Here is a 14,506-nt window from a genome sequence, read left to right as displayed (position 1 = left end):
TCAGTTACCTGGTATAGGTGGGGTGAGGTCAATCATGATCATGTGAGATGAAATGATGTTGTTGTAGTGCAGTATCCTGCCCCTCTATAACTATCAGTTACCTGGTGTAGGTGGGGTGAAGTCAACCAGGATCATGTGAGATGAAATGATGTCGTTGTAGTGCAGTATCCTGCCCCTCTATAACTATCAGTTACCTGGCGTAGGTGGGGTGAAGTCAACCAGGATCATGTGAGATGAAATTATGTCATTGTAGTGCAGTATCCTACTCCTCTATAACTATCAGTTACCTGGTGTAGGTGGGGTGAAGTCAACCAGGATCATGTGAGATGAAATGATGTCGTAGTGCAGTATCCTGCCCTTCTATAACTATCAGTTACCTGGTGTAGTAGGTGGGGTGAAGTCAACCAGGATCATGTCAGATGAAATGATGTTGTTGTAGTGCAGTATCCTGCCCCTCTATAACTATCAGTTACCTGGTGTAGGTGGGGTGAAGTCAACCAGGATCATGTGAGATGAAATGATGTCGTTGTAGTGCAGTATCCTGCCCTCTATAACTATCAGTTACCTGGTGTAGGTGGGGTGAAGTCAACCAGGATCATGTGAGATGAAATGATGTTGCTGTAGTGCAGTATCCTGCCCCTCTATAACTATCAGTTACCTGGTGTAGCTATCAGTTATCTGGTGTAGCTATCAGTTACCTGGTGTAGGTGGGGTGAGATTGACCAAGATCATGTGAGATGAAATGTTGTAGTGCGGTATCCTGCCCCTCTATAACTATCAGTTACCTGGTGTAGGTGGGGTGAGATTGACCAAGATCATGTGAGATGAAATGTTGTAGTGCGGTATCCTGCCTCTCTATAACTATCAGTTACCTGGTGTAGGTGGGGTGAGGTCAACCAGGATCATGTGAGATGAAATGTTGTAGTGTGGTATCCTGCCCCTCTATAACTATCAATTACTGGTGTAGGTGTGGTGAGGTCAACCAGGATAATGAGAGATGAAATGATGTTGTTGTAGTGCAGTATCCTGCCCCTCTATAACCATCAGTTACCTGGTGTAGGTGAGGTGAGGTCGACGAGGATTCCCTCAGATGAAATGATGTTACTGTAGTGCAGGACGTTGCGCAGGTAGATGTTGAAGTAGTGCAAGCGGTTGTGACCCAGACTGAGACCACGTTTCACCAGCTCGTACGCCATTCCCACGCCTTTTCGTTCGTAGTGCATGAAACGGCCAAACTGAAATTAACAAACATTCTGAGAAGGAAGGAAGGAAATGTTTTATTTAACGATGCACTCAACACGTTTTATTTCCTGTTATATGGTGTTGGAAATATAGTTACGGACCACACAGATATTGAGAGAGGAACCTGCTGTCGCCACTTCATGGGCTACTCTTTTTGATTAGCAGCAAGGGATCTTTTACATGCACCATCCCACAGACAGGGTAGTACATACCACAGCCTTTGACATACCAGTCATGGAACAAGAAATAGCCCAATGGGCCCACTGACGGGGATCAATCCCACACCGACCACTCATCAAGTGAGCGCTTTACCACTGATCTACGTCCCATCCCCTAGCATTCTGAGAGTACTGTTAAAGCAATACATGTCCCCTACCATGCCCAACACATTTTCATATCTCCTAAATTCAAGAGCCATAACTCTTTTTTGCATACTATGAAATTTACTATAAGTTATTTATTTCTGAGCAGATTGTATTCTAAATTGCATACAGAAATAGTTTTTTTTTTTTTCAAAACACTTTTACTTTTCTTCTTATAGCAAACCAAAATGAATATTTACAAAAAAAAACATTTTGTACAAGAATGAGACACACTATAGGTAAAAATCATATGAACCAATTAAATTCCAGTTACTAAAGATTTTTTAACATTGTCCCAGGGCTTGTAGAATTTTTATAAAATCCACTATTCATGGGATCAGTGATTAAAAACATTTACTAACCACAATTAAAACTTCACTAGCCCTATTTTAAGTTAATATAATCTTACTACATAAAAGTAATAATCGGATACGTCACCTAAAAAGAGAAATAGAGCAACAATGGGGGTGGGGTAGGGACAGGATATTTATATTTACAAAATAGACTTAATGGCAATATTTGACTAACAGAAATTTACTGGCCATCGGGCATGGCAGCAGTAATTATTTACTAGCCCAACACTGAATATCACTAGCCACGGGAGTGGGCTACTATAATCTAGAAGCCCTGGCTGATGATATCATCACCAGTCTGTCATAAGAAAAGTATTACCTATGTCACACCTTTTGTGACTTCATCAAATTTTGTTCACTAGCCATCGGGCATGGCAATAGTAGTTATTTACTAGCCCAACATTGAATATCACTAGCCATGGGAGTGGGGCTACCATAATCTAGAAGGCCCGTTAGGCATGGCAATAGTAGTTACTTACTAGTCCAACATATATTGAATATCACTAGTCATGGGAGTGGGGCTACCTGTTGTTTCCTTGGGGATCTGTCCACTCACCTGAGCCACTTTATGTTCGTGCCCATCAATGCTCTCCACCAACTCGCACAGACCCGCTTCTCCAAAGTCGTAGTTGACACTCAGACATTTTGAGCCATGTAAGACGAGACATTTCTGAACACATTCGCCGGCGTGCAGGACGTCCTTGAACTCTGCGATGATGGGTCCATTCAGGCGGCCACTCCTGCCAGCAATAAAATAGTCCAAGGCCTTCTCGGCTCTTGGATCAGAGGTTGCTGTGAGAGGGAAAAAACTAAACCTTTACCATTACATTCGTTACAAATTAAAGGTGCTATATCAAAGTTGCAATATTTTCAATTTCTACCTAAAATATTTATTAATGCAGACATTGTCTTTTAAGGTGCGCAAGTGCTATCATGCGCGTAATTTCAATCTGGCGAGGGTGAAAAATAATGCACGTTATACTTAACAAACAGCACACATAAATAAAAGTATACTGATTGCCACTACGTAATTACCTCATATAGCTGATAGAAAGATCTGTTTAATAATTCCAGAAGAAAAAAAAGTGACATGAACGGTAGCGTCCATGCAAGCTTTTAATATATGACTGGTATTTATCTTTGCTATACAAATCAGAAAACACTAGTTTAATAGACATATTTGAAGACATACTAATCCGATCAAAACTCCTATGCCTATTTAATTTATTAATTAGAAACAGTCCACTTTTGTAAGGTAATAGATCACACTCTCTGATGAAGCTAACTCATTTATAGTGTTCATATAATTATGAAAAAGAAAGGAATTGAATTAAATACTGGCTTCTGTATGAACTTGTTATGGAAATCAGCGAAGTCGGTCAAACTGTCATAACTGTCTACAAAGCTTACATGAGGCCCCGAAAATGGCAAGCATGTAACTTTCTACTCTCTTTAAAAAAGAAATGAAATTTAGACTGGTACAAGGCCGTGGTATGTGCTATCTTGTCTATGGGATGATGCATATAAAAGACCCCTTGCTGCTAACCGAAAAGAATAGCCCATGAAGTGGCGACAGCAGTTTTCCTCTCTCAATATCTATGTGGTCCTTAACCATATGTCTGACGCCATATAACCATAAATTCAGTTCAGTGTCATTAAATATAACATTTCTTTCTTTCTTTCACTGTTTTATGCCTACACATTCAACACACTAAGTGTTTCCCATAATTCTTTGCAGACAACTGACAAAGAAACAAAGATGGTGACCATGCTATATTTAGCCACAAGTCAATTGGGGAGACCCCTCTTATCATCCAGTACAAGACTATTAAAAATTATTATTCTCAAGTTAATTATGGATGGATTATGCATGGGACTGATTAATTTGTAGTTACTGATTACAAATAAATGTGAAAATAACGAAATATTGTAGTTTAAACTTTGACACACGACCTTTGACATCTTAACCATTGGTCCAGTTGCAGCTATGCGAGTTTGTCCATTTCTCGATGAACGTAAAAATAACTTAATAAAAAAAAGTTTGTTTTGTTTAATGACACCACTAGAGCACATTGATTAATTAATCATTGGCTATTGGATGTCAAACATTTGGTAATTTTGATATATAGTCATAAAGAGGAAACCCGCTGCATTTTTCCATTAGTAGCAAGGGATCTTTTATATGCACCATCCCACAGACAGGATAGCACATATCACAGCCTTTGATACACCAGTCATGGTGCAATGGCTGGAACGAAAAATAGCCCACTGGGTCCACCAATGGAGATCGATCCGAAACTGACTGCGCATCGAGTACTGCAGGCGAGATATCTCACCCGACGTCACGTCAGTCAACATGCTGTACACTGTATACAGTGCATTCCCCAATTCATATTTCCCGCCGTTTTGCACACGACACTCACCGGAAACGGAAATATAATAAAAGAAAAAAGATTATTTTTCAAAATGGTGGCTTTTGTTTTGATTTTTTCAATTGAAAATACCTTGAAATTTTGAGTTCAAAAGGTGGTTTTCGGCAAGTATTTTCGCTTGACAACAATGGCGGCACGTCGCGGTCATTTTCAGGGATCGATAGCTGATTGTGACAGCTAATTTGATAATAAATTTGATCGTTTTACCAACAACGAAAATGACCAAATATTGCAATATGAATCGTAGTTCAGGTTTAAAAAAAAATTCTGGTCAGAAAACTACTGTTATCGGGAATAATGGACATAAATAATGGACAGCTGGCCACAAATGCCCGTAAGTAAACGCAACTTTTTCGATTTTTTGCCTAATTTTAATCACCGTTAGCTGATCTAAAAATAATAAAAGTAACAAAAAATCCACGAAAATAATACTTACCGATTCATATATGAACTTTATTTCATGTATTTATAAAACATTTAAGTGAATATATGTGAGTAAAAATTACAAACTTGTACCCACTCAACGTGGTTTTTGTTAAAAATTAATCCAGTAGTCTAAAGGTTAAGAAAAAAAAAAAAAAAAAAAAAAAAAATATATAAACTTTGAGTGTTATTATCAGTAAGTATATTTCAAATTTAATTATACAGGGGTGGGAAATGGTGAACTGTAAAAAGGAGGAAATCTAGAGGGGTCCCTGAAATTCTTGAAATCCTAGGTTAAACTCTGTGCCAACTGACACATTTTTGGAGGAAAGGACGATTAAAATACGAGGAAACGCAATGTTCCATGAGAGGAAAACAGCTGATCTGAGGAGAATTCCCACCCCCGATTATAAGTATTGTGTGTTATTTTGTTTACATTCATCTGGGTGTGAACAAAAAGAAATAATCAACAAACTTATGTGAGAACAGCTCTCGCTCGTGCAATACAGAAATCCTGATACTCATTTCGTAAAATCAGTATGACACACAAGCTTATATAATAATTTCTATATAAGCATGGAAAAAAACCATGATGATTTTATCATAATAGGACTGGCCTCAGTGGTGTCATGGTTAAGCCATCGGACATAAGGCTGGTAGGTACTGGGTTCACAGCCCGGTACCGGCTCGCACCCAGAGTGGGTTTTAATGACTCAATGGGTAGGTGTAAGACCACTACACCCTCTTCTCATTCACTAACCACTAACCCACTGTCCTGGACAGACAGCCCAGATAGCTTGAACCATAATTGGATATAAGCACGAAAGTAAGTTGAATGAAGGAAGGAAGGAAATGGTTTATTTAACCATGCACTCAACACATTTTATTTATGGTTATATGGCGTCGGACATATGGTTAAGGACCACACAGATATTGAGAGAGGAAACCCACTGTCGCCACTTCATGAGCTACTCTTTTCAATTAGCAGCAAGGGATCTTTTATATGCACCATCCCACAGACAGGATAACACATACCACATACATGCCTTTGATATATCAGTCGTGGTGCACTGGCTGGAGCAAGAAATAGCCCAATGGACCCACCGATGGGGATCGATCCCAGACTGACCGCGCATCAAGTGAACGCTTTTAAATTGAAATGGAATAAAAATCATAATAGGAGTGCAATAATGTTACCATCATAAGGATCCATATTCTGCCTCTTCAGATTTATTTCGGTGAACGAACTCGTCTCGTCGGCGTAGATTCCTTTCCCATATCCGATCCCAACGGCCGAATACTCAATTTCCGAGTCTTCAAACACAAGCACGGATGCCTTGAGGATTGTGGGATTGCTCGTGGTGAGGAACTCTTGCAGCACGCGGCCACCAGGTGGCGTTATATCGAAGGTCGGGATGGAACACATCACTGTGGTTGAACCACCTCCACTGTTTGAGGCGATCACTGTGAAGTACAGTTTCTGTCCGTGAGGTTTAAAGTCCTGAAATAAAAATAACAAATAAATACACAACTTGACTTTCAAGGGAACATTTTGTTCAGTATCGCATGTTTCAGGGATCACTACACAATTTTAAAATGTTAAATATTAGTTGCTAATCAATTTTCAATTGGTTAGTAATTGTCACTCATCAAAATAATGCTTTCAATGTTCCTTTGCAGATATGAAAACTCAACCAGTCTGAACCAGTTTAAATAAAATAATAAAATACACGTACCATGAATTATACATGTATATCAATAAATTAAAATTAAAAAAATAATAAAATAATAAAAAACCGTTTGCAGGGTCTTACAAAGTAGGGGGTTAAATTGTGTGTTTTCATCCAAGAAGGAAGGAAGGAAATGTTTTATTTAATGACGCACTCAACACATTTTATACTGTTATATGGCGTCGGACATATGGTTAAGAACCACACAGATATTGTGACAGGAAACCTGCTGTCACCACTTCATGGCTACTCTTTTCGATTAGCAGCAAGGGATCTTTTATATGCACCATACCAGACAGGATAGCATATACCACGGCCTTTGATGTACCAGTCGTGGTGCACTAGCTGGAGTGAAAAATACCAATGCGCCCTCTGACGGAAATCGATCCCAGACTGACCGCATATCAAGCAAGCGCTTTACCACTGGGCTACGTCTCGCCCCTTTCATCCAAGAATGGCAGGAACAGTTTTTGGGCAGTATTAAAATAGCAATTCCAAAAATATAGTTGCAGGTACTGGATTGAATACCACCCAGACTTACAGTCTTAAAGGCATATTGTCACAGACCACTGACCTATTACATGGCCTAACAAAGTATTACTTAAATATATATATATCTATATCTGATTTGTTCCTAAATGTACTTATTCAACCATCTACATAACCACCATACTCCACTTATTAGTGATATTTTGTAAAAATAATTGAATTATGGCAATGGTCCATAATTCAAAAACTAACATTGCTGAGAGGGTTGACATGAATTTCACTTCATCATGGTGTAGTTAAAGTGATGCAATAGCTAGATTTGGTCTGTAAAAATTAATGTAATTTTGATTATTATAAATTTTTAGAGAAATAAGGTCCTTAAATCTGTGACAGTATGCCTTTAAGAGGAAAGCCGCTACATTATTTCATTTGTAGCAAGGGATCTGTTATATGCACCATCCCACAGACAGGAGAGCACATACCATGACCTTTGATACACCAGTCATAGTGCAGGGAACATTTTGTTCAGTATCGCGATTCACTACACAAGTTTCAGAGATTGCTACACAATTTTAAAACATTAAACATTAATTGCTAATCAATTAGAAATTCACTACAAATATCACTAATCAAGATTTCAAAAACAAAATGTTCCACGTAGTGATCTGGCTGAACAAGAAATAGCCCAATGGCCCTACCGACGGGGATCGATCCCACACCGATCGCCTATCGAGCGAGCACTGTACCACTGGGCTACGTCTCGCCCCTAGCCCAGTGGCCCCACTGAAAGGGATAACCACAGAGCAACCATGCATCAGGAGAGTGTGAAACCACTGGGCTACGTCTCGCCCCTAGCCCAGTGGCCCCACTGAAAGGGATAACCACAGAGCAACCATGCATCAGGAGAGTGTGAAACCACTGGGCTACGTCTCGCCCCTAGCCCAGTGGCCCCACTGAAAGGGATAATACCACAGAGCAACCATGCATCAGGAGAGTGTGAAACCACTGGGCTACGTCTCGCCCCTAGCCCAGTGGCCCCACTGAAAGGGATAACCACAGAGCAACCATGCATCAGGAGAGTGTGAAACCACTGGGCTACGTCTCGCCCCTAGCCCAGTGGCCCCACTGAAAGGGATAACCACAGAGCAACCATGCATCAGGAGAGTGTGAAACCACTGGGCTACGTCTCGCCCCTAGCCCAGTGGCCCCACTGAAAGGGATAACCACAGAGCAACCATGCATCAGGAGAGTGCGAAACCACTGGGCTATATGTCCTGCAGCTTATTCATTTGGGAAAGGAAGGAAATATTTTATTTAACAACACACTCAACACATTTTATTTATATGGTGTCAGACATATGGTTAACGACCACACAGATATTGAGAGAAGAAACCGGCTGTCGCCACTTCATAGGCCACTCTTTTCGATTAGCAGCAAGGGATTTTTTTTATATGCACCATCCCACACAGACAGGGTAGTACATACCACAGCCTTTGATATGCCAGTCATGGTGCACTGGCTGGAATGAGAAATAGCCAAATGGGCCCACTGACGGGGCTTGATCCCAGACCGACTGCGCATCGAGCAAGCGCTTTACCACTGAGCTACGTCCACCCTATTCACTTAGGAGTCCGATTACTCATATGGTACAATAGTGTTTTCCCTAGCTTGTTTTAACATTGTGTAGAACCATTCCTCAATAGTCTAACACCATCTTGCCTTAATCAGTGCCATATACTGCTCTGAGATTAAACAAGCATTTTTAATAATTAATTATAAAATTTCCTTTATAAAACATTCACAAATTGTATTATTAATTAATAAATTTTGCAATTTATTTATTTATTTATTTATTAAACCAAGCACATTATAATTACATTTATTTTTATTCAATTATTTTTTTTTAGTCTTTAATGAGGATAAAAATGTTCCCTGAAAATGGGGTAAATGGCCCAAAAATGTTTAATCTACCATGCCTTTCCTAATTTCAAGGGAAAACTCTACACAAATATGTATACCTACATGTTTCATGATTGACGACGGTCCACCGAGTTTAACACCACTGACGACATCATCAAGGCCGGGCTCTGTGCCCACGTTAACCGTGAGCTCCACTTGACTGACGTCATCCTCGGCACGCACTGCCACTTCGACAACGGCTTCTGTGTAATCGCGGTCGGGCAGCTGGTCAGCAATGCAGCCACCGGCATCTGGAGACGAGCGACGCCGTCTGCCACCATTCTGCTGTGAATAATAATAAAAAAAACAGTAAAAAAAATAAATAAAAAATAAATAAAAATAAAAATAATAATAATAATAATAATTAAGTAATAAATAAATAAATAAATAATAAATAATTAAATAATTAAATAAATAAATAATAAAATAATAAATAAAAAAAAATTAAATAATTAAATAAATAAATAAATTAATTAATTAATTAATAAATAAATAAAATCATTAATTCATTAATAAATAAATTTAAGAATTTTCTATTATCTCTTTTGGATTCATTGGGGTATTACCAAACAAGTACTCTAAGAGTAATACTAAAGCAATACAAGTTCCCTACCGGGGCCAAAATTTGTTCACATCTCCTACATCCAAGGACCATAATTCTGTGAAAAATTGGTAAATTGTCATGAAAGTCAAACTTGATCTGTAACAGTACATGTTAAAGCTAGATGTATACACAAAATGTTAGCTCAATATGTTGAGGCACTGCAAAAAAAAGAAAAAAAGTCTGGAAAACAAATTTTCATATCTACTAATTTCATGGGCTGTAAATCTTTCAAAAATGGATACATCATCATGTAAGTCAAACTTGATCTGTAGGAGTCCATGATAAAGCTATACAGTGAAACCCCTCTAAACCGGACACCCTTGGGACCAATAAAAATGTCCTGTATTTAGAGGCATCCAGTTTAGAGAGGTTAAGTTCTGTACTAGTATTTCTGTAAAAAGACCGGTTTTGAGGGAATTCTGGTTTACAGAGTGTCCAGTATTGAGAGGTTTCACTGTACACAGAATTTTAGAAAACCAAGTCCATGAAGCTATATGTGAAACAGAGGGTTAGACAGAAGGAATGTAGACGAAGCCTACAGTTCTCTCCAGTTGAACTGGTAAAGGACAGAAAAGGTTCATGTACTGTCGTCAACATAGGTAAGGATGGGATAGAGTACATCAGTTGCATGTAGATACAGTTGGAATATGACATCCTTAAAAAAGGTTCACACACCATGTTGTTAACATAGTTAAGGATGGGAGAGAGTACATTAATAGCATATATAGGTATTGCTGGAATGACATCTTTAAAAAAAAAAAAAGTCTAGTGGATAAGCTGCTGGACAATCAAACAGATGACAGTGGTTCAAATCCTGTCAAACCTGGTGCACACTTTCATTCATCTTTCTCATCTATCACCCTCTGCCTGTCATTCTCATTATCTTAATATATATATATATATATATATATATATATATATATATATATATATATATATATATATATTTTTTTTTTTTTTTTTTTAAACAATTTCAACCCTGTCTGTCATTTTCCCTGCACTCACCTGGCATCTTCGTCCTTTGCTGCTAATAAAACTGGTCTGACCCACGGCACTAACTAACGACCACCGGTAGTACGGGTGTATAATAGGTGGTTACAAGTGCCTCTTAACAGTGCCAGAAGAAACTACTGAACACTCTCCAACTAAGGACAAAGCTAAATTTGATGGGGAATGGCAGGTGTGTGGCAAAGATAGGCACAAGTGACAAGCACCTGTTGTGGTTGGATAGACAAGGACTGGGATGTAGAGGTGGACAGCAAAAGAAGTTCAAAGATAAGGAGCTGCCAGATTGGGAAGAAATTAGGTGGAATTCAAAGAAGACAAAGAAAAGGGGTCAATATGAGATATAAAAAAAGAGGAAAAATAAAGATTCACATACTGTGTTGTTAACATAGATAAGGATGGTATAGAGTTATAATGGCACTGGCATAGGAAGCGGAGGAGGTAGGGCAAGGGGGGGGGGGGGGCATGTGCCCCCCAGTTTGTAGCAGCAGTAATGGGTTTTTAAAATATATTTATACATGTACTTACATGTGTGTGTATATATATATATATATCTATCTATGTGTGAATGTGTATGTGTGTGTGCACCCCCCTCCCCAACTTTTTGTCATCTTCCTACATTCGTGAATATATAGGTACAGCTGGAATGACATGTTTAAAAAAAGGTTCACACACCGTGTTGTCAACATAGCTGAGAACTTGTGGTTAAAAAAGGGTTCACACACCGTGTTGTCAACATAGCCGAGAACTTGTGGTTAAAAAAGGGTTCACACACCGTATTGTCAACATAGCTGAGAACTTGCGGCGGAGACTTGTCTTCTTCTTTCTTGCCCAGGTTCAGGATATTCTTGCGGATCATGGCTGTACTGAACTTCCACAGGTCGGTCTCGTACAGTGTCACTTCCGTGAGCCACAGATCCATGGTAACCTTGGCTGACAGTTTCAACTGCAGCGGAATCAACTCCATGTCAATCTTCAATCTGAAGTCAGAAATGAACAAAATATCAGTTAAAGTGCTTTAAAGTTTTTGTTTTAACAACACGACTAGAGCACACTGATTCATCAACAAGAGAGCTCCATTTTAAAAATAATTTAATAATGACCATAACAAGAGAGATAACTCTGTCAAAAATAGGCATCGGTAAATTGCTAAGAAAGTCAAACTTGATCTGTAACAGTACATGATAAAGCTACATGTATACTAAAAATTTCAGCTCAATATCTCAAGGCTTTGTGAAAACAGATGTGAGGAAAATATATATGGGACAAATTGACAGACAGACAGACAGGACTGTTAAAGTTTGTTTTGTTTGACAACATCACTAGAGCACATTGATTTATTAATCATCGGCTATTGGATGTCAAACATTTGGTAATTTTGACAGTCTTAGAGAGGAAATTTAAAAGTTTGTTTTGTTTAATGACACCACTAGAACACATTGATTTATTAATCATCGGCTATTGGATGTCAAACATATGGTAATTTTGACAGTCTTAGAGAGGAAACCCACTAATGTTTTCATTAGTAGCAAGGGATCTTTTATAATAGAAATAGAAAATGAGTTAAAATGCTTTAAAGATTAGCACATGGAGTGGTGTGGGTGGGATGTGGGGAACAACAGAAACTACTTCCTCGATGTCCCCCACACCCACTATAATCTGATGAAACTGGGTAACAGAACTATTTCCTCAATGTCCCCCACACCCACTATAATCTGATGAAACTGGGTAACAGAACTATTTCCTCAATGTCCCCCACACCCACTATAATCTGATGAAACTGGGTAACAGAACTATTTCCTCAATGTCCCCCACACCCACTATAATCTGATGAAACTGGGTAACAGAAACTACTTCCTCAATGTCCCCCACACCCACTATAATCTGATGAAACTGGGTAACAGAAACTATTTCCTCAATGTCCCCCACACCCACTATAATCTGATGAAACTGCATTACAGAAACTACTTCCTCAATGTCCCCCACACCACTAATCTGATAAAACTGGGTAACAGAAATTACTTCTTCATAAGTGTAATCAGATTATAGTGGGTGTGGGGGACATTGACGAGGTAGTTTCTGTTACCCAGTTTAATCAGATTATAGTGGGTGTGGAGGACATTGAGGAAGTAGGTTCTGTTTCACAGTTTCATCAGATTATAGTGGGTGTGGGGGGCATTGACGAGGTAGTTTCTGTTACCCAGTTTAATCAGATTATAGTGGGTGTGGGGGACATTGACGAGGTAGTTTCTGTTACCCAGTTTAATCAGATTATAGTGGGTGTGGGGGACATTGACGAGGTAGTTTCTGTTACCCAGTTTAATCAGATTATAGTGGGTGTGGGGGACATTGACGAGGTAGTTTCTGTTACCCAGTTTAATCAGATTATAGTGGGTGTGGAGGACATTGAGGAAGTAGGTTCTGTTTCACAGTTTCATCAGATTATAGTGGGTGTGGGGGACATTGAGGAGGTAGCTTCTGTTGCTCAGTTTAATCAGATTATAGTGGGTGTGGGGACATTGAGGAAGTAGGTTCTGTTTCACAGTTTCATCAGATTATAGTGGGTGTGGAGGACATTGAGGAAGTAGTTTCTGTTTCACGGTTTCATCAGATTATAGTGGGTGTGGGGGACATTGAAGAGGTAGTTTCTGTTACGCAGTTTCATCAGATTATAGTGGGTGTGGGGGACATTGAAGAGGTAGTTTCTGTTTCACAGTTTCATCAGATTATAGTGGGTGTGGGGGACATTGAGGAAGTAGTTTCTGTTCTACTGTTTCATCAGATTATAGTGGGTGTGGAGGACATTGAGGAAGTAGTTTCTGTTACACAGATTTATCAGATTATAGTGGGTGTGGGGGACACCGAGGAAGTAGTTTCTGTTACAGTTTTATCAGATTAGTCTGATTGTCTAGGATGAAAATATAGCTTGGAAATCAAAGTTATAAAGTTTGTTTTGCTTAACAACACTACTAGAGCACATTGATTTATTAATCAGCGGCTAAAAATTTTGTAATTCTGACAGTCTTAGACCTGCTACATTTTTCTCATTAGTGGCAAGAGATCTTTTATATGTACCATCTCACAGACAGGACAACATATACCACAGCGTTTGATATACCAGTCATGGTACACTGGCTGGAACGAGAATTTGCCCAATGGGCCAATTGACGGGGATCGATCCTTGACCAACTGTGCATCAAGCAAGTCCATTTACCACTGGGCTATGTCTCACCATTTGAAAAATAATTAAAATATACTTACGTAATATCGAGTGGAAACTTGGAGAACACGATCTCTGCGGTAGATGGAAAAGCAACCTCCATTATGTAGCCCCGAAGAATGAGTTTGCCGTATATGTTAAGAATGCCAAGACCAACAGAGCCAAAGACTTTGACATTCGAAAACGGTCGTAGGACAGAAGTCACTTGCATGGAAAGAATCTTTGCACCTGCTGTAATATCCATGCCATATGAACAGCCAGCACCAAATTCTATAAAACAAAGGATTAACCTCAGCACATTATTTCCTCAGTGACTGTTCAAATTTTATTATTTTTTTGTAAGAGTATTTTTAGATGTTACCATTCTTAGTTACAATAATATATATATATATAAATGTACATCATCATCATCATCATCATCATCATCATCATCATCACCGCCACCATCACATCATAATCGTATAAAGAAGACCATAAGTATCACCAACATCATTGTCATATCACCATCATCATCATATCATAATGATAATCACTACCATCACTATCATATCGCCATATCATGACAATACTCACCACCAGCATCATCATATATCATCATCATCACCATACCATGACCATATCACCGCCAACAGCATGGTCATATCACCACCAACAGTATGGTCATATCACCACCAACATCACTGTCA

At 39.0% G+C, this 14,506-nt stretch overlaps 1 protein-coding gene across 1 annotated transcript in view; it reads right to left on the bottom strand.

The window, feature by feature from the left end:
• LOC121390363 overlaps window positions 1-14,506 on the bottom strand; it is a 310,647-nt gene that overhangs the window by 85,666 nt on the left and 210,475 nt on the right. The window contains exons 84-89 of the mRNA XM_041522159.1: window positions 13,862-14,090; window positions 11,376-11,580; window positions 9,004-9,276; window positions 6,010-6,313; window positions 2,514-2,749; window positions 1,101-1,235 (exon numbers count right to left, since the gene is read on the bottom strand). Of these exons, the coding sequence (XP_041378093.1) occupies window positions 1,101-1,235; window positions 2,514-2,749; window positions 6,010-6,313; window positions 9,004-9,276; window positions 11,376-11,580; window positions 13,862-14,090 (1,382 nt within the window). The remainder of the gene's footprint in view (window positions 1-1,100; window positions 1,236-2,513; window positions 2,750-6,009; window positions 6,314-9,003; window positions 9,277-11,375; window positions 11,581-13,861; window positions 14,091-14,506) is intronic.

The sequence above is a fragment of the Gigantopelta aegis genome, chromosome 15, assembly GCF_016097555.1.
Source record: "Gigantopelta aegis isolate Gae_Host chromosome 15, Gae_host_genome, whole genome shotgun sequence".
In the NCBI taxonomy this organism is placed as follows: Eukaryota; Metazoa; Mollusca; class Gastropoda; order Neomphalida; family Peltospiridae; genus Gigantopelta; species Gigantopelta aegis.
The sequence above is the reverse complement of the archived record's forward strand: the minus strand, read 5'-3'. Positions and strand labels throughout refer to the sequence as shown.